This window comes from Oncorhynchus gorbuscha, linkage group LG09 (genome assembly GCF_021184085.1).
Source record: "Oncorhynchus gorbuscha isolate QuinsamMale2020 ecotype Even-year linkage group LG09, OgorEven_v1.0, whole genome shotgun sequence".
NCBI lineage: Eukaryota > Metazoa > Chordata > Actinopteri > Salmoniformes > Salmonidae > Oncorhynchus > Oncorhynchus gorbuscha.
In genome coordinates, this window is record NC_060181.1 from 12,116,794 (window position 1) to 12,137,711 (window position 20,918).

Sequence of the window (20,918 nt, forward strand, 5' to 3'; positions counted from 1 at the left end):
TGAAGAACCTGCAGCCTTGGAGGCCAGCATCGAGATCCAACAACAGCTTAGAAAAACATTATACAAATGAGATGTCACTAGAAAATATTAAAGAAAACTGGTTGTCACACAAAATATTACCAAAAACATCCACGTCTGTTTGGTATATAAACCATTTCATTATTATTTTTTTTTAAACTTTAATCTTTTTATTTATTTTTTAAACATATTATGGCGCGAGAAAGTAGTAGAAATGACGGGGAGTAGTTGGACGTAGAAAAAATCAGTTTAAAATAAATAAAAAGAAGAGAAAACAGCACTGAAACACAGCATGCTACACATACCTCTGATCAATGCGTAGGTTACAATACACTCCAGCAAAAGGCAGGTATTAACACAGGGCGAATAATAAATTAGCTGTACACAGTAATCATCTGTGTCAGAACATACTGGGGGGGGGGGGGGGGGGGATAAAAAGACCCCCCCCCTCCAAAAAATAAAAGGTGAGAACAAAATATGTACGCACATGAACACAGACCAACATCACCAGAAACGTGTCAGGGAGCAAATAGAATTACCCACCTCCCACAACCCCCTTCTTTCCCCTCCATCACCCCTTGTCTTCCTGCGTCCTCTCTCTGTCCATCACACAGAAAGCAGAAGTGAGCATGGGGGGGGTATGTACTGCTTGTGTTAAGGCGTAGTACCAGGACTCACACACAGGGGGCCTTCGCAATGCCGAGGAAGCAGCGCCAACGTCAAATCACACGGGAACTCTGTTACTGTTGATGGATTATCTCTAATGACTTGAAATAGGACTAATAGATGCACTATATATATATACAAAAGTATGTGGACACCCCTTCAAATTAGTGGCTATTTCAGCCACACCCGTTGCTGACAGGTGTATTAAATCGAGCACACAACCATGCAATCTCCATAGACAAACGTTGGCAGTAGAATGGCCTGTACTGAAGAGCTCAGTGACTTTCAACGTCGCACTGTCATAGGATGCCACCTTTCCAACAAGTCAGTTTGTAAAATGTCTGCCCTGCTAGAGCAGCCCCGGTCAACTGTAAGTGCTGTTATTGTGACGCGGAAACGTCTAGGAGAAACAACGGCTCAGAGGCAACGTGGTAGGCCACACAAACTCACAGAACGGCACCGCCAACTTGACTGCCCTGCACAGAGCCCTGACCTCAACCCCATCGAACACCTTTGGAACGCTGACTGCAAACCAGGCCTAATCGCCCAACATCAGTGCCCGACCTCACCAATGTTCTTGTGGCTGAATAGAAGCAAGTCCCCGCAGCAATGTTCCAACATCTAGTGGAAATCCTTCCCAGAAGAGTGGAGGCTGCTATAGCCGCAAAGAGGGGGGACCTACTCCATATTAAAGCCCATGATTTTGGAACGAGATGTTCGACGAGCAGGTGTCCACATACTTTTGGTCATGTTGTGTATCTGGAAAATGTCTCAATACTGGAATGTATCTCATTGATTTCAGACATTGATCTTTTCTACAAGTTTCTACATGTATTAAGGTCCGATGATTGAGTCACATCACTGCTGTATTCTTAACGGGATGTGACAATATCTGCTGCTCTGAGTGTCTGAGGGGGGTGACTTGACATAAGCGCTGCTTACTGACACTGTCCTACCCACCCACCCACCAACCCTGGCAGAGCTACATCTTAAAAGGTGCACTCAGCAATATGACATCATCGAGCAGGAAGTGACGCCGCTGTGTATGATGGCGTCAGTATACCTTGAGAACGCTGTGAGCTGATTGGCTGTTTCATACCAAAATAAACCTTTCCTTTTCCTCTCTTTAATGTAAACATGGTTTCACTAGGATTGTCTTATAGTATTGCTTTCAGTAAACAGCCTGTTGGGAGAAAGAAAGCTCGATTGGTAGTTTTATAGAAACAAATATTTAAAATGCCAAGCGTTTCTTTCTAGGAATGCATCATTTATAAATCTGCTTTTTTCTACTCTTTTAGAAGTTTATTCCTCCTTGTATTGTCTTTCTTCTGTTTATCAGATCGTCTTTACTAGAACTATAGTCCTGTTGAAACACACACACACACACACACACACACACACACACACACACACACACACACACACACACACACACACACACACACACACACACACACACACACACACACACACACACACACACACACACACACACACACACACACACACACACACACACACACACACACACACACACACCCCAGCTCCTCTCACCTGTCTGTCAACAGTCTAGACCACACCACATATCATGTTTCATCATCATCCTCATCACCATAGTTACAGAACATCTTTGTGCATAGAGATTTGTGCGTTCCAAATGGTTACCCTGGCCATTTGGGACACATCCAATGTCTCTTCTTGATGTTTTACAACTGTTTTGTGCTAGTCTAATAAACCTATCCAAAATGACACCCTCTTCCTAACATAACAAACTACTCAGAAGGCTCTGGCCAAAAGTAGTGCACTATATAGGGGATAGAGTGCGAGTTCAGATGTGCCTTTTCTCCTGACCTCTGTTCTGTTATTAAACATCATTCTACAAATTCATACCTTTAGACTGTTGTTGGACTCAATTATTAGTTTAGATTCAGATTTCTCTGTCTGTTTGTCATTTTCAGTCAATCATATTTGTCTTCTGTTAGAGTCCGTTTCAAAAACAAATAAATAATAATAAAAAGAATCTACCACCTGACCGCCACGGCGTAACCATGGAGACCAACCTGGAAGTCAGCCCTCCCTGCTTCTTCCTTTCACAGGAAGTGGTCACTGGTCACTACTCAAACTCCTCCTCTTCCTCCTCCTCTTCTCCCTCCATTTGATTCGGCGAGGAGGCCGTTGGCGTGGCGGGGGCAGAGTCCTGGGAGAGCGTTGCCATAGTTACGATGCGAGGGGAGGAGCCTAAACCCTGGTTAGAATTTTCCATGTCGTCGGTGGTGATGATGGCGAGAGAAGCCCCTCCCTTCTTGTTCAGGTGGGTTTTGATGTGTTTGGAGAGATGGTCACTGCGCATGAAACGCTTACTGCACTCTGGACACTCAAACCTCTTCTCTCCTGGAGGATGTGGAGAAAGACAAATGATATGGGAACAATGATGCGTTTTATTTTGTAAAGTGGTTTCTTACATCATAGAACATGTTCAGTCACCTTGTCTGAAGGACAAGTGGATGAACAGCTTATTGTCAAGTCCTGCATGTTTTATTTCAAAGGTCTCATGGAATGTAGGACTACATTGAACACCACACATTGGCTGCTACTGTAGGCTGAATGACAGAACAGCTATTTCCATGTTAAAATGTTATGGGATGGGCCTCCCAAGTGGCGCAGCGGTCTAAGGTACGCAGAGGCGCAGCGGTCTAAGGTTGCACTACCGATCTGGGTTTGATCCCGGGCTGAATCACAACCCGGCCGTGATCGGAAGTCCCATCGGACGGCGCACAGTTGGCCCAGCGTTGTCCGGGTTAGGGGAGTGTTTGGCAGGAGGGGGGCTTTCCTTGGCTCATCGCGCTCTAGCGACTCCTTGTGGCGGGCCGGGCGCCTGCAGGCTGACTCCGTCGTCAGTTAAACAGTGTTTCCTCCGACACATTGGTGCGGCTGGCTTCCGGGTTAAGCGTGCGGGTGTTAAGAAGGTCATGTTTTGGAGGACGTATTACTCGACCTTCCCCTCCCAAACCCCTTGGGTAGTTAAAATACAAATATATATATAAAAAATATATATATATATATATATATATATATATATATGTGTGTATGTTACGGGATGCGTTTTCTCCATTGTTTGTAATGGTAGGCCACTCTGGTAGGCCTACATTACGATCAGATAGCCACAGCAGCCTACTTGACCACTGTTATTACTGTATTTACTGTTATTATTGTATTACTGCAATTATTGTATTACTGCTATTATTGTATTACTGTTATTACTGTTTTACTGCTATTATTGTATTACTGTTATTACTGTTTTACTGCTATTATTGTATTACTGTTATTACTGCTATTATTGTATTACTGTTATTACTGTAATTACTGTTATTACTGTATTACTGTTATTACTGTAATTACTGTTATTACTGTTATTACTGTTTTACTGTATGACTGTTATTACTGTATTACTGCTATTATTGTATTACTGTTATTACTGTTATTACTGTAATTACTGTTTTACTGTATGACTGTTATTACTGTATTACTGCTATTATTGTATTACTGTTATTACTGTTATTACTGTAATTACTGTTTTACTGTATGACTGTTATTACTGTTATTAGTGTTATTACTGTATACTGTTATTACTGCTATTACTGCTATACTGTTATTACTGTAACTTAAAGCGGGAACAGCCTGTGTTCAACCGCTCACCATAAGTTGTACAGAATTTTTCACAGTGTTCAAGTTTCTGCTCAGCAGATCTGACATTTGCTCAGTGCCGGAAAAAAATTGAGGGATCATTGGACACAGGACATATCTGTGTGTGAACCTGTGTGTGTATCTGTGTGTGTACCTGTGTTTCCCTGTGTGTGAACCTGTGTTTCCCTGTGTGTGAACCTGTGTGTGTATCTGTGTGTGTATCTGTGTGTGTCTGTGTGTGTACCTGTGTGTGTACCTGTGTGTGTCCCTGTGTGTGTCCCTGTGTGTGTACCTGTGTGTGTACCTGTGTGTGTACCTGTGTGTGTATCTGTGTGTGTATCTGTGTGTGTCCCTGTGTGCATGTGTGTGTGTACCTGTGTGTACCTGTGTGTGTACCTGTGTGTGTATCTGTGTGTGTACCTGTGTGTGTATCTGTGTGTCCCTGTGTGTGTACCTGTGTGTGTACCTGTGTGTCCCTGTGTGTGAACCTGTGTGTGTCCCTCTGTGTGTACCTGTGTGTGTCCCTGTGTGTGTACCTGTGTGTGTCCGTCTGTGTCTCTGCAGTTCGTCCGAGCGTGTGAACCTCTTGCCACAGAAGATCCAGTTGCAGACGAAGGGTCGTTCTCCTGTGTGCCAGCGGAGGTGAGCTCTCAGGTGACTGGTCTTACCTGATAGATCAAATATTACATTATTTTTCTTCATAGACTGATACATCTATATTTTCTACAGTATAGATTGATAAACCTCTATTTTCTACAGTATAGACTGATAAACCTCTATTTTCTACAGTATAGACTGATAAACCTCTATTTTCTACAGTATAAACTGATAAACCTCTATTTTCTACAGTATAGACTGATAAATCTATATTTTCTACAGTATAGACTGATAAATCTATATTTTCTACAGTATAGACTGATAAACCTCTATTTTCTACACTATAAACTAGGAAGTCTCTTTTCTACAGTATAGACTGATAAATCTATATTTTCTACAGTATAGACTGATAAACCTCTATTTTCTACAGTATAGACTGATAAACCTCTATTTTCTACAGTATAGACTGATAAACCTCTATTTTCTACAGTATAAACTGATAAACCTCTATTTTCTACAGTATAGACTGATAAATCTATATTTTCTACAGTATAGACTGATAAATCTATATTTTCTACAGTATAGACTGATAAACCTCTATTTTCTACACTATAAACTAGGAAGTCTCTTTTCTACAGTATAGACTGATAAATCTATATTTTCTACAGTATAGACTGATAAACCTCTATTTTCTACAGTATAAACTAGGAAGTCTCTTTTCCACAGTATAGACTGATAAATCTATATGTTCTACAGTATAAACTAGGTAGTCTCTTTTCTACAGTATAAACTAGGAAGTCTCTTTTCTACAGTATAAACTAGGGGGTCTCTTTTCTACAGTATAAACTAGGAAGCCTCTTTTCTACAGTATAAACTAGGAAGTCTCTTTTCTACAGTATAAACTAGGAAGTCTCTTTTCTACAGTATAAACTAGGAAGTCTCTTTTCTACAGTATAAACTAGGAAGTCTCTTTTCTACAGTATAAACTAGGAAGTCTATTTTCTACAGTATAAACTAGGAAGTCTATTTTCTACAGTATAAACTAGGAGGTCTCTTTTCTACAGTATAAACTAGGAGGTCTCTTTTCTACAGTATAAACTAGGAAGTCTCTTTTCTACAGTATAAACTAGGAAGTCTCTTTTCTACAGTTTAAACTAGGAAGTCTCTTTTCTACAGTATAAACTAGGAAGTCTCTTTTCTACAGTATAAACTAGGAAGTCTCTTTTCTACAGTTTAAACTAGGAAGTATCTTTTCTACAGTTTAAACTAGGAAGTCTCTTTTCTACAGTATAAACTAGGAAGTCTCTTTTCTACAGTTTAAACTAGGAAGTCTCTTTTCTACAGTATAAACTAGGAAGTCTCTTTTCTACAATATAAACTAGGAAGTCTCTTTTCTACAGTATAAACTAGGAGGTCTCTTTTCTACAGTATAAACTAGGAGGTCTCTTTTCTACAGTATAAACTAGGAAGTCTCTTTTCTACAGTATAAACTAGGAAGTCTCTTTTCTACAGTATAAACTAGGAAGTCTCTTTTCTACAGTTTAAACTAGGAAGTCTCTTTTCTACAGTATAAACTAGGAAGTCTCTTTTCTACAGTATAAACTAGGAAGTCTCTTTTCTACAGTATAAACTAGGAAGTCTCTTTTCTACAGTTTAAACTAGGAAGTCTCTTTTCTACAGTTTAAACTAGGAAGTCTCTTTTCTACAGTATAAACTAGGAAGTCTCTTTTCTACAGCAGGGTTTCCCAACTGGCAGTGGGTTTACTGTATATATTTTATTTCATTGCTGGACATGAAAGACTGTATAAACAGCAGGAAAACAGATCCAAGAGATTCTCGTTTCCAAGTATTCCTCCACATAATGGAGACATGCGGTCATCATATACAAATGTAAGTAATGTTTGAAATTATTATGTTTTAGTCTGTTTGGGCTTCTTGTGGTCAATTTGCGGTCTACAAATTATTTTGAATTACGTTCCGGCCCCCTGTACTGTGGAAAGGTCTTATCGTAAACCTTTCCACAGTACAGACTGGTCTTACCGTAAACCTTTCCACAGTACAGACTGGTCTTATCGTAAACCTTTCCACAGTATAGACTGGTCTTACCGTAGACTTTCCACAGTATAGACTGGTCTTACCGTAAACCTTTCCACAGTAAAGACTGGTCTTACCGTAAACCTTTCCACAGTATAGACTGGTCTTACCGTAAACCTTTCCACAGTAAAGACTGGTCTTACCGTAAACCTTTCCACAGTATAGACTGGTCTTAACGTAGAACTTTCCACAGTGTAGACTGGTCTTACCGTAAACCTTTCCACAGTATAGACTGGTCTTACCGTAGACTTTCCACAGTATAGACTGGTCTTACCGTAAACCTTTCCACAGTACAGACTGGTCTTACAGTAAACCTTTCCACAGTATATACTGGTCTTACCGTAAACCTTTCCACAGTATAGACTGGTCTTAACGTAGACCTTTCCACAGTACAGACTGGTCTTACCATAAACCTTTCCACAGTATAGACTGGTCTTAACGTAGACCTTTCCACAGTACAGACTGGTCTTACCGTAAACCTTTCCACAGTACAGACTGGTCTTATCGTAAACCTTTCCACAGTATAGACTGGTCTTACCGTAAACCTTTCCACAGTACAGACTGGTCTTACCGTAAACCTTTCCACAGTACAGACTGGTCTTACCGTAAACCTTTCCACAGTATAGACTGGCCTTACCGTAAACCTTTCCACAGTATAGACTGGTCTTACCGTAAACCTTTCCACAGTATAGACTGGTCTTACCGTAAACCTTTCCACAGTATAGACTGGTCTTACCGTAAACCTTTCCACAGTATAGACTGGTCTTACCGTAAACCTTTCCACAGTATAGACTGGTCTTACCGTAAACCTTTCCACAGTATAGACTGGTCTTACCGTAAACCTTTCCACAGTATAGACTGGTCTTACCGTAAACCTTTCCACAGTATAGACTGGTCTTACCGTAAACCTTTCCACAGCCCTCCATGTGACACACATGTTGCTTCTTCTTAGATGGGTCTCCAATGGTCCTGCAAAACACACACACACACACACACACACACACACACACACACACACACACACACACACACACACACACACACACACACACACACACACACACACACACACACACACACACACACACACACACACACACACACACACAGTCAGAGATAGAGAGTGAGAGTGAGAGTGTGTGTATGAGTGTGTGTATGGGTGTGTGTGTGAGTGTGTGTGTGCATACACATGTACCTCCCCTCTCCGGCCCTACAGTTCGGACAGGAGCACGCCACCCTGCGAAGCCTCTTGCTGGGCGGTCCTTCTTGGTCTGATGAACTCTGGACAGAACCCATCTGGTCTGGACTAAGCGATGACCCCGCAACGTTACCCGCGGTTACCGTCACCGGGGATGGCTCGACCTTAACTCCTCCCTCCTGACCCTGCTGCTGACCTGGTGGAGTGTAGAGTGGAGTAGAATACAGTAGAATGGAATACAGTAAGGTGGAATACAGTAAGGTGGAATACAGTAGGGTGGAATATAGTAGAGTGGAATAGAATACAGTAGAGTGGAATTGAATACAGTAGAGTGGAATACAGTAAGGTGGAATACAGTAGGGTGGAATACAGCAAGGTGGAATAGAATACAGTAGAGTGGAATAGAATACAGTAAGGTGGAATACAGTAAGGTGGAATACAGCAAGGTGGAATACAGCAAGGTGGAATACAGTAGGTTGGAATACAGTAGGGTGGAATACAGCAAGGTGGAATACAGTAGGGTGGAATACAGCAAGGTGGAATACAGTAGGGTAGAATAGAATACAGTAAGGTGGAATACAGTAAGGTGGAATACAGTAGGGTGGAATACAGTGGGGTGGAATACAGTAAGGTGGAATACAGTAAGGTGGAATACAGCAAGGTGGAATACAGTAGGGTGGAATACAATATATATTTTTTTATAGCTCTGCTCCCAACCCCCCCAGAAAATAAAGAACAACACTCAACACACACCATGTCTGTCTGTCTGTCTGTCTGTCTGTCTGTCTGTCTGTCTGTCTGTCTGTCTGTCTGTCTGTCTCTCTCTTTCTCTGTCTGTTTCTCTCTGTCTGTCTGTCTGTCTGTCTGTCTGTCTGTCTGTCTGTCTGTCTCTCTCTCTCTCTCTCTCGGTCTGTCTCTCTTTCTCTGTCTGTTTCCCTCTCTGTCTGTCTGTCTCTCTCTTTCTCTGTCTGTCTGTTTCCCTCTCTCTCTCTCTGTTTCTCTCTGTCTGTCTCTCCCTTTCTCTGTCTGTCTCTCTTTCTCTGTCTGTCTCTCTCTCTCTCTGTCTGTCTCTCTCTTTCTCTGTCTGTCTGTCTCTCTCTTTCTCTGTGTGGGTCTCTGTCTCTCTCTGTCTGACTCTCTCTCACTCTCTCTCTCTGTCTTTGTGTGTCTCTGTATCTGTCTCTCTCTGTGTGTGTGTCTCTGTCTCTCTCTGTGTTTTACCCTGTAGTCCAGTGAAGGTGAGGGGTACCCCCTGCATCTGTACCCCAGTGGTGCCCAGCCCGGCAATGCTGACTGTCTGCACCCCCGACCCAGGGTTGATCTGGGCTGCGCTCAGCGTCAGGGGAGCCCCCCCCAGCTGCATGAATCCCCCCCCGCCCACAGGGGCCAGGGTCAGCTGCTGTGGCACAGACATTCCCCCGGGGAGCTGCAGGGTCTGCCACGTGATCTGACCCGACGGAGAGAGGGTTGGGGTTCGGATCAGAACCTGGAGGAAATCAATGAATACAAATAGGATATACAATCATTCAGAAATTCAATTCAAATCAATAAAACACACATTAAAATCATTCAGAAATTCAATTCAAATCAAATCAATAAAACACACATTAAAATCATTGACGATAGAAGAAAAATAAGCTTTCAGATTTATTTATCATGTCTAATTTACTGCCCCAAAATATCCCTCAAATCCCCAGGTACAAAGGAGTGGGAACGAAGCAACTAAGAAAGAGAAGAGGGAGCAGCTGGCTACTTACCTGTTGGTTCTGGAAGGCTTGTATGGGCTGTAGGGTCCCGCCTGGTCCTAACTGAAAGGTTTGGATCTGCTGGCCCTGGAACTGGTAGAAACAAACACAGAGTTTACACACTTTCTGCGGATTCACAGTGTGTGTGTGTGTGTGTGTGTGTGTGTGTGTGTGTGTGTGTGTGTGTGTGTGTGTGTGTGTGTGTGTGTGTGTGTGTGTGTGTGTGTGTGTGTGTGTGTGTGTGTATTACCTGGTTCTGTGGCTGGATCTGGGCCTGAGTGATCTGCTGTGGCTGAATCTGGATCTGCTGCAACAACTGGTTGCCCATCTGGACAATGATAATAACAACTACTTAGAATATAATTTATTATAGTATATTCCCATATCATACTTGAATAGAATAGAGTAGAATAGAGTAGAATAGAGTAGAATAAAGTAGAATAGAAGGTTAAAGGTCAAATAAGAGGAGTAGAACCCACCTGTCCCACGATGACCTGCTGGATGGTCCCTGGAGGATCTGATTGGACCTGCAGTCCGTTGGCCTGGCTCTGGACCTGTCAATCAAGCAAACAACCAAACAACTAATCAACCAATCAATACATTAATTAATCAACCAAACAATCAATCAACCAATCAATGCAGTCATTAATCAACCAAACAATCAATCAATAAATCCCTTTACATCACAGATGTTTAGTCACACAAACACACATACCATCTGAGAGTCCTGGTCGCTGGGTTGGTTCTGTGTGTCTCTCTCCGAACCTCCGTCCGACCCGGCTACAGAACTCAGCTGTGTTCCGTCTGTCGACGCTCCATCCCCCCCGGCAACAGTTGTTATAGTACCACCAGACGACCCGGTACCAGTGACTGCCCCGGACACCGCCGCTGCAGTTGTCGTTACAAGCTGGTTGCCGTTAGCTACGGTAAAGCTACCATCGGCTGATTGGACAAGCTGCACGGCTCCACTCCCTGCTAAATTATTCATGACCGGCAGGGCGAGGGTCATACCGCCGATGTTTATGGGTACTGTAGTCATGACCTGGGTCTGGGAGCCCTGTAAGGTCTGCATCTGCAACGGGAAGGACTGGGCGGAACGAAGCTGCAACGTCTGATTGGCTGAACTAGTGAGGATGGCTTGCTGATTGGCTGGCTGTAGGATTGCCTGGGTCTGGGATTGGTTCTGGATCAGCTGGACCTGCTCTGGTAGACCCCCCTGGGCCGGACTGAATAGAATAGAATAACTTTATCTGTTCCCATCTAAAAACGTTTCGTTTTTATGGCCCAAAGCGTCTGTCTAACCTCTAGACCGCTTGTCTAACCTCTAGACCACCTCTCTAATCTCTAGACCACCTCTCCAACCTCTAGACCACCTCTCCAACCTCTAGACCACCTCTCTAACCTCTAGACCACCTCTCTAACCTCTAGACCACCTCTCTAACCTCTAGACCACCTCTCTAACCTCTAGACCACCTCTCTAACCTCTAGACCACCTCTCCAACCTCTAGACCATCTCTCCAACCTCTAGACCACCTCTCCAACCTCTAGACCGCCTCTCTAACCTCTAGACCACCTGTCTACCACCTCTCTAACCTCTAGACCACCTGTCTACCACCTCTAGACCACCTCTCCAACCTCTAGACCACCTGTCTACCACCTCTCTAATCTCGAGACCACCTCTCCAACCTCGAGACCATCTCTCCAACCTCTAGACCACCTCTGTAACCTCTAGACCACCTGTTTACCACCTCTCTAACCTCTACACCACCTGTCTACCACCTGTCTACCAGCTCTCCAACCTCTAGACCAGCTCTCCAACCTCTAGACCAGCTCTCCAACCTCTAGACCAGCTCTCCAACCTCTAGACCAGCTCTCCAACCTCTAGACCAGCTCTCCAACCTCTAGACCACCTGTCTACCACCTCTCTAATCTCTAGACCACCTCTCCAACCTCTAGACCACCTCTCCAACCTCTAGACCACCTCTCCAACCTCGAGACCACCTCTCCAACCTCGAGACCACCTCTCCAACCTCGAGACCACCTGTTTACCACCTCTATAGCCTCTAGACCACCTGTCTACCACCTCTCTAACCTCTAGACCACCTGTCTACCATCTCTCTAACCTCTAGACCACCTCTCTAACCTCTAGACCACCTGTCTACCACATCTCTAACCCCTAGACCACCTGTCTACCACCTCTCTAACTTCTAGACCACCTCTCTAACCTCTAGACCACCTGTCTACCACCTCTAGACCACCTGTCTACCACCTCTCTAACCTCTAGACCACCTCTCCAACCTCTAGACCACCTCTCCAACCTCTAGACCACCTCTCCAACCTCTAGACCACCTCTCCAACCTCTAGACCACCTGTCTACCACCTCTCTAACTTCTAGACCACCTCTCTAACCTCTAGACCACCTGTCTACCACCTCTAGACCACCTGTCTACCACCTCTCTAACCTCTAGACCACCTCTCCAACCTCTAGACCACCTCTCCAACCTCTAGACCACCTCTCCAACCTCTAGACCACCTGTCTACCAACTCTCTAACCTCTAGACCACCTCTCTAACCTCTAGACAACCTGTCTACCACCTCTCCAACCTCTAGACCAGCTCTCCAACCTCTAGACCAGCTCTCCAACCTCTAGACCACCTGTCTACCACCTCTCTAATCTCTAGACCACCTCTCCAACCTCTAGACCACCTCTCCAACCTCTAGACCACCTCTCCAACCTCGAGGCCACCTCTCCAACCTCGAGACCACCTCTCCAACCTCGAGACCACCTCTCCAATCTCGAGACCACCTCTCCAACCTCTAGACCACCTGTTTACCACCTCTATAGCCTCTAGACCACCTGTCTACCACCTCTCTAACCTCTAGACCACCTGTCTACCATCTCTCTAACCTCTAGACCACCTCTCTAACCTCTAGACCACCTGTCTACCACATCTCTAACCCCTAGACCACCTGTCTACCACCTCTCTAACTTCTAGACCACCTCTCTAACCTCTAGACCACCTGTCTACCACCTCTAGACCACCTGTCTACCACCTCTCTAACCCCTAGACCACCTCTCCAACCTCTAGACCACCTCTCCAACCTCTAGACCACCTCTCTAACCTCTAGACCACCTGTCTACCACCTCTCTAACTTCTAGACCACCTCTCTAACCTCTAGACCACCTGTCTACCACCTCTAGACCACCTGTCTACCACCTCTCTAACCTCTAGACCACCTCTCCAACCTCTAGACCACCTCTCCAACCTCTAGACCACCTCTCCAACCTCTAGACCACCTGTCTACCACCTCTCTAACCTCTAGACCACCTCTCTAACCTCTAGACCACCTGTCTACCACCTCTCTAACCTCTAGACCACCTCTCTAACCTCTAGACCACCTGTCTACCACCTCTAGACCACCTGTCTACCACCTCCCTAACCTCTAGACCACCTCTCTAACCTCTAGACCATCTCTCTAACCTCTAGACCACCTGTTTACCACCTCTCTAACCTCTAGACCACCTCTCTAACCTCTAGACCACCTCTCTAACCTCTAGACCACCTGTCTACCACCTCTCTAACCTCTAGACCACCTCTCTAACCTCTAGACCACCTGTCTACCACCTCTCTAACCCCTAGACCACCTGTCTACCACCTCTCTAACCTCTAGACCACCTCTCTAACCTCTAGACCACCTGTTTACCACCTCTCCAATCTCTAGACCACCTGTCTACCATCTCTCTAACCCCTAGACCACCTCTCTAACCTCTAGACCACCTGTCTACCACATCTCTAACCCCTAGACCACCTCTCTAACCTCTAGACCACCTGTCTACCACCTCTCTAACCTCGAGACCACCTCTCTAACCTCTAGACCACCTCTCTAACCTCTAGACCACCTGTTTACCACCTCTCCAACCTCTAGACCACCTGTCTACCACCTCTCTAACCTCGAGACCACCTCTCTAACCTCTAGACCACCTCTCTAACCTCTAGACCACCTGTTTACCACCTCTCTAACCTCTAGACCACCTGTCTACCATCTCTCTAACCTCTAGACCAGGGATTTTCAAACCTCGACTCGGGGACCTTCAGTCACTCCATGTATTTGAACTATTCCACAGCTCGCTCACCTGATTAAACTGGTCAACTAATCATCAAGCCCTTGACTAGGTGCATCAGGTGAGTTGACCAGGTGAATCAGGTGAGTTGACCAGGTGCATCAGGTGAGTTCGTTCAGGGCGACAACATACATGTAAACATCTGGGGGTCCCTGAGGAGAGTTTTGAGAACCACTGCACTAGACCAGCTGCCACCCACCTGATGTGAATGTGCTGCCCGCCCAGGGATGCAGTCTGGGGGCTGATGTGGATCTGTTGGCCCCCCAGGGATGCAGTCTGGGGGCTGATGTGGATCTGTTGGCCCCCCAGGGATGCAGTCTGGGGGCTGATGTGGATCTGTTGGCCGTCGGCCGTCTGCAGGTGGGGGATCACCTGGTATTGGACCCCACCCCCAGACGACGGCATGTTTTGCACCTGGACAGGGACCAAAACATTAACATGACATAAAAACAGTGTCATTAGGTGGGAATGTTCTGAACTCTAACACAGATATAGTACAACACAGAGTAATCCACCACACATGTCTAAGTCAGACAACAGTCTATTCTCAGTCAGACAACATTCCCTTCTTTAAAAAAAAAAAAATGTGACCTTTTTTTCTCCCAAATTTCGTAGTATCCAATTGTTAGTAGCTACCATCTTGTCTCATTGCAACAACTCCGTTACGGACTCGGGAGAGACGAAGGCTGAAAGTCATGTGACCTCTGAAACACGACCCAACCAGCCGTACTGCTTCTTAACACAGCGCGCGTCCAACCTGGAAGCAAGCCGCACCAAAGTGTCGGAGGAAACACTGTGCACCTGGCAACCTTGGTTAGTGCGCACTGCGCCCGGCCCGCCACAGGAGTCGCTGGTGCGCGACGAGACAAGGACATCCCTACCGGCCAACCCCTCCCTAACCCGGACGACGCTAGGCCAATTGTGTGTCGCCCCACGGACCTCCCGGTCGCAGCAGAGCCTGGGCGCGAACCCACAGCTAGCCCTTAACCACTGCGCCACCCAGGAGGCCCTAACATTCCCTTCTATACACTCACTCACACACCTGGATGATCTGGAACTGCTGCTGCTGCACCTGCTGATTGGCTGCTACGGTGTTAGTCCCGCCCACAGCCTTCATCTTACGGCCTGCCGGAGCACTGTCATTGGCTGGAGTGGTGGCCAGCGTCACGGCGACGGGTTGATTGGCAGTGTCCTTGGCCATTTGGGGAGCAGTAGTGATGATCTGCCAGCCGTTTCCAGTGAACTGGGCAGGAACCAGTTCCATCTGCTGCTGAACCAGAGTCTGATTACCTGCTGCGTCGACAACTATATGACCCTGGAACTGTCCACCCTGCACCTGCAAATAAACATACATAAACCATCAATAAAAGAATAGGAAAACGTTTTTGAACAAAGGTACTAAAGTAGGAACTTAAGTCTGATTCCCGGGTCTAGATGTATCTGGCCCCCCTGCAGCCGGAAGCTCATTCAACACAGAGACACTGAAAGTCTGCAGGTATAATGCCTTGGAACCTGTTCGCATGTAAAAGCCTTTATAGTTTATTATTATTATAGACCTTACATTTCCAACAACAAGTACGACAGCAAAAAGTTCAGTTATAGAGCTTTCAGAAAGTATTCACGCCCTTTGACCTTTTCAACATTTTGTTGTGTTACAGCCTGAATGAAAAATTAATTCAATTAAGATTTTTTTGTCACAATACCCCTTAATGTCAAAGTGGAATTGTTTTTCAAAATGTTTACAAATTCATAAAAAAAATCTTAAATGTCTTGAGTCAATAAGTATTCAATCTCTTTGTTAAGGCAGGCCTAAATAAGTTCAGGAGTACACATTTGCTTATTAGGTCACATTAGTTGCATGGTATCACTGTGTGTGCAATAATGCTTTTTGAATGACTACCTCATCTCTGTACCACACACATACATCTATAAGGTCCCTCAGTCAAACAGTGAATTTCAAACACAGATTCTCCCACAAAGACCAGGGAGGTTTTCTAATGCCTCACAAAGAAGGGCTCCTATTGCTAGATGGGTAAACATTTAAAAAGCAGACATTGAATACCCCTTTGAGCATAGTGAAGTTATGAATTAAGCTCTGGAGGGTGTATCAATACACCCAGTCACTACAAAGATACAGGCGTCCTTCCTAACTCAGTTGCAGGATAGGGAAGAAACTGCTCAGGGATTTCACCATGAGGTCAAAGGTGACTTTAAAACAGCTACACAGTTTAATGGCTGTGATAGAAAACTGGGGATGGAGTAACCACAACACTAACCTAATTGACAGAGTGAAGAAGGAAACCTGTACAGAGCACAAATATTTCAAAACATGCATCCTGTTTGCAACATTGCACTAAAGTAATTACTGCAGAAAATGTGGCAAAGCATTTCACTTTTTTTTCCTGAATACAAAGTGTTTTGTTTTGGGCAAACCCAACACACACATTACTGAGTACCAAGCATAGTGGTGGCTGCATCATGTTATGGGTATGCTTGTAATCGTCAAGGACTGGGGAGTATTTCAGGATAAAGAAATTACTGTAATAGAGCTAAGCACAGGCAAACTCTTAGAGGAAAATCTGGTACAGTCTACTTCCCAACAGACACTGGGAGATGAATTCACTTTTCAGCAGGACAATAACCTAAAACACAAGGCCAAATCTACACTTGCTTACCAAGAAGACAGTGAATGTTCTTGAGTGGCAGAGTTACAGTTTTGACTGAACATATATGGCAAGACAAAAACAAATGGTTGTCTAGCGATGATCAGCAACCAATTTGACAGAGCTTGAATAATGTTCTGAAGAATAATGGGTAAATATTGCCCACTTCAGGTGTGCAAAGCTCTTAGAGACCCACCTAGAAAGACTCACAGCTGTAATTGCTGCCAAAGGTGATTCGAACATGTGTGTAAATTAGATTTTTATGTATTTCACTTTCTATACATTTGCAAACATTTCTAAAAACATGTTTTCACTTTGTCATTATGGGGTTTTGTGGATTGGGTGAGAAAACAAGGCAATTAAATGCATTTTGAAGTGAGGCTGTAACACAACAACATGTGGAATAAATCAAGGGGAATGAATACTCTCTGAAGGCACTGTACATATTAATGCATTTAACCACCTGTCCCTCCACTCCTCCCTGAACTCCTATCTTACTGCAGGTTGCAGCCAGCAGGGCTAGAGGAGACGTCTGGGAATCCTAGGGAGAACACACACACACACACACACCGAGAGAGAGATAAGGAGAAATTAAAAAAAATAGAACGCACATTCATACACAGAGAACATACAAAAATTGACAGAGAGAGAGAGAGAGACAGAGAGAGACAGAGACAGAGAGACAGAGACAGAGAGAGACAGAGAGACAGAGAGACAGACAGAGAGACAGAGAGACAGAGAGACAGAGAGACAGAGAGACAGAGAGACAGACAGACAGACAGACAGACAGACAGACAGACAGACAGACAGACAGACAGACAGACAGACAGACAGACAGACAGAGAGAGAGAGCGAGAGAGATCAACATCCACAAAATAGCTGTAAAAATCTGCAAAGACCTAAAAGGAAGCGATTCCCAAACCTTCCATAACAAAGCCATCACCTACAGGGACATGAACCTGGAGAAGAGTCCCCTCAGCAAGCTGGTCCTTTGTTCACAAAGACAAATAGACCCCACAGAGCCCCAGGACAGCAACACAATTAGACCCAACCAAATCATGAGAAAACAAAAATAGAATTACATTGTAAAGAATTAACCAAAAAACTTTGCAAACTGGAATGCTTTCTGGCCCTAATCAGAGAGTACATGGTGGCAGAATACCTGACCACAGTGACTGACCCAAATTTAAGGAAATCTTTGACTATGTACAGACTCAGTGAGCATAGCCTTGCTATTGAGAAAGGTAGACCTGGCTCTCAAGAGAAGACAGGCTATGTGCACACTGCCCACAAAATGAGATGATTTACACAGACCCACAAAGAATTCAAAAAACAAATCCAATTTTGATTAACTCCCATATCTACTAGGTGAAATACCACAACGTGCCATCACAGCAGCAATATTTGTGACCTCTTTCCACAATAAAAGGGCAACCAGTGAAGAACTAACACATGTTTATTATCTATTTCACTTGCATTGGCAACGTAAACATATGTTTCCCATACCAATAAAGCCCTTCAATTGAATTGAGACAGAGACAAAGAGAGAGAAGAGACAGAGAGAGAAGAGAGAGAGACAGTAGAGAGAAGAGACAGAGAGAGAAGAGAGAGAGACAGTAGAGAGAAGAGACAGAGAGAGAAGAGGGAGAGACAGTAGAGAGAGAAGAGACAGAGAGAGAAGAGAGAGAGACAGTAGAGAGAGAAGAGACAGAGAGAGAAGAGAGAGAGACAGTAGAGAGAGACAGAGAGAGACATTAGAGAGAGACAGAGAGAGAGAGAGAGAGAGAGAGAGGAGACAGAGAGAGAAGAGAGAGACAGTAGAGAGAGATAGAGAGAGAGAAGAGACAGAGAGAGAAGAGAGAGACAGAGAGAGACAGAGAGAGAGAAGAGACAGAGAGAGAGACATTAGAGAGAGACAGAAGAGACAGAAGAGAGAGACAGTAAAGAGAGACAGAGAGAGACAGAGAGAGAGACATTAGAGAGAGACAGAAAGAGAGAGAGAGAAGACAGAGAGAGAAGAGAGAGACAGTAGAGAGAGAAAAGAAAGAGACAATAGAGAGAAGAGACAGAGAGACAGTGTGACATCACAGCAGCAAGATTTGTGACCTGTTGCCACAAGAAAAGGGCAACCAGTGAAGAACACACACCATTGTAAATACAACCCATATTTATGCTTATTTTATCTTGTGTCCTTTACCATTTCTACATTGTTAAAACACTGTATATATATATTATGACATTTGTAATGTCTTTATTGCTTTGACTTCTGTATGTGTAATGTTTACTGTTCATTTTTATTGTTTATTTCACTTTATATATTCACTTTATATATTATCTACCTCACTTGCTTTGGCAATGTTAACACGTTTCCCATGAAATTGAGAGAAGAGAGAGACAGTAGAGAGAGAAGAGACAGAGACAGTAGAGAGAAGAGACAGAGACAGTAGAGAGAAGAGACAGACAGTAGAGAGAAGAGACAGAGACAGTAGAGAGTAGAGACAGAGACAGTAGAGAGAAGAGACAGACAGAAGAGACAGAGACAGTAGAGAGAGAAGAGACAGAGACAGTAGAGAGAGAAGAGACAGAGACAGTAGAGAGAAGAGACAGAGACAGTAGAGGGAGAAAAGACAGAGACAGTAGAGAGAGAAGATACAGAGACAGTAGAGAGAAGAGACAGAGACAGTAGAGAGAGAAGACAGAGACAGTAGAGAGAGAAGAGACAGTAGAGAGAAGAGACAGAGAGAGTAGAGAGAGAAGAGACAGAGACAGTAGAGAGAGAAAAGACAGAGACAGTAGAGAGAAAAGACAGAGACAGTAGAGAGAGAAGACAGAGACAGTAGAGAGAGAAGAGACAGAGACAGTAGAGAGAAAAGACAGAGACAGTAGAGAGAGAAGACAGAGACAGTAGAGAGAAAAGACAGAGACAGTAGAGAGAGAAGACAGAGACAGTAGAGAGAAGAGACAGAGAGAGTAGAGAGAGAAGAGACAGAGACAGTAGAGAGAGAAAAGACAGAGACAGTAGAGAGAAAAGACAGAGACAGTAGAGAGAGAAGACAGAGACAGTAGAGAGAGAAGATACAGAGACAGTAGAGAGAAGAGACAGAGACAGTAGAGAGTAGAAGAGACAGAGACAGTAGAGAGAAGAGACAGAGACAGTAGAGAGAAGAGACAGAGACAGTAGAGAGAAGAGACAGAGACAGTAGAGAGAGAAGAGACAGAGACAGTAGAGAGAGAAGAGACAGTAGAGAGAGAAGAGACAGAGACAGTAGAGAGAAGAGACAGACAGAAGAGACAGAGACAGTAGAGAGAGAAGAGACAGAGACAGTAGAGAGAGAAGAGACAGAGACAGTAGAGAGAAGAGACAGAGACAGTAGAGGGAGAAAAGACAGAGACAGTAGAGAGAAGAGACAGAGACAGTAGAGAGAGAAGATACAGAGACAGTAGAGAGAAGAGACAGAGACAGTAGAGAGAGAAGACAGAGACAGTAGAGAGAGAAGAGACAGAGACAGTAGAGAGAGAAGAGACAGTAGAGAGAAGAGACAGAGAGAGTAGAGAGAGAAGAGACAGAGACAGTAGAGAGAGAAAAGACAGAGACAGTAGAGAGAAAAGACAGAGACAGTAGAGAGAGAAGACAGAGACAGTAGAGAGAGAAGAGACAGAGACAGTAGAGAGAAAAGACAGAGACAGTAGAGAGAGAAGACAGAGACAGTAGAGAGAAAAGACAGAGACAGTAGAGAGAGAAGACAGAGACAGTAGAGAGAAGAGACAGAGAGAGTAGAGAGAGAAGAGACAGAGACAGTAGAGAGAGAAAAGACAGAGACAGTAGAGAGAAAAGACAGAGACAGTAGAGAGAGAAGACAGAGACAGTAGAGAGAGAAGATACAGAGACAGTAGAGAGAAGAGACAGAGACAGTAGAGAGTAGAAGAGACAGAGACAGTAGAGAGAAGAGACAGAGACAGTAGAGAGAAGAGACAGAGACAGTAGAGAGAAGAGACAGAGACAGTAGAGAGAGAAGAGACAGTAGAGAGAGAAGAGACAGAGACAGTAGAGAGAAGAGACAGAGACAGTAGAGAGAAGAGACAGAGACAGTAGAGAGAGAAGAGACAGAGACAGTAGAGAGAAGAGACAG

At 44.4% G+C, this 20,918-nt stretch overlaps 1 protein-coding gene across 2 annotated transcripts in view; it reads right to left on the reverse strand.

The window, feature by feature from the left end:
• Positions 1-1,603: 1,603 nt before the first annotated feature.
• LOC124043174 (transcription factor Sp4-like) overlaps positions 1,604-20,918 on the reverse strand; it is a 22,828-nt gene continuing 3,513 nt past the window's right edge. Inside the window, exons 3-14 of one of the 2 annotated variants that reach the window (XM_046361447.1) lie at positions 17,252-17,329; positions 15,168-15,461; positions 14,325-14,539; positions 10,718-11,228; positions 10,482-10,556; positions 10,253-10,330; positions 10,015-10,095; positions 9,479-9,743; positions 8,255-8,453; positions 7,961-8,028; positions 4,905-5,036; positions 1,604-3,075 (exon numbers count right to left, since the gene is read on the reverse strand). In XM_046361447.1, coding sequence (XP_046217403.1) covers positions 2,798-3,075; positions 4,905-5,036; positions 7,961-8,028; positions 8,255-8,453; positions 9,479-9,743; positions 10,015-10,095; positions 10,253-10,330; positions 10,482-10,556; positions 10,718-11,228; positions 14,325-14,539; positions 15,168-15,461; positions 17,252-17,329 — 2,274 coding nt within the window. In that variant the 3' untranslated portion in view covers positions 1,604-2,797. The remainder of the gene's footprint in view (positions 3,076-4,904; positions 5,037-7,960; positions 8,029-8,254; positions 8,454-9,478; positions 9,744-10,014; positions 10,096-10,252; positions 10,331-10,481; positions 10,557-10,717; positions 11,229-14,324; positions 14,540-15,167; positions 15,462-17,251; positions 17,330-20,918) is intronic. The other variant, XM_046361449.1, reaches the window with a different exon arrangement.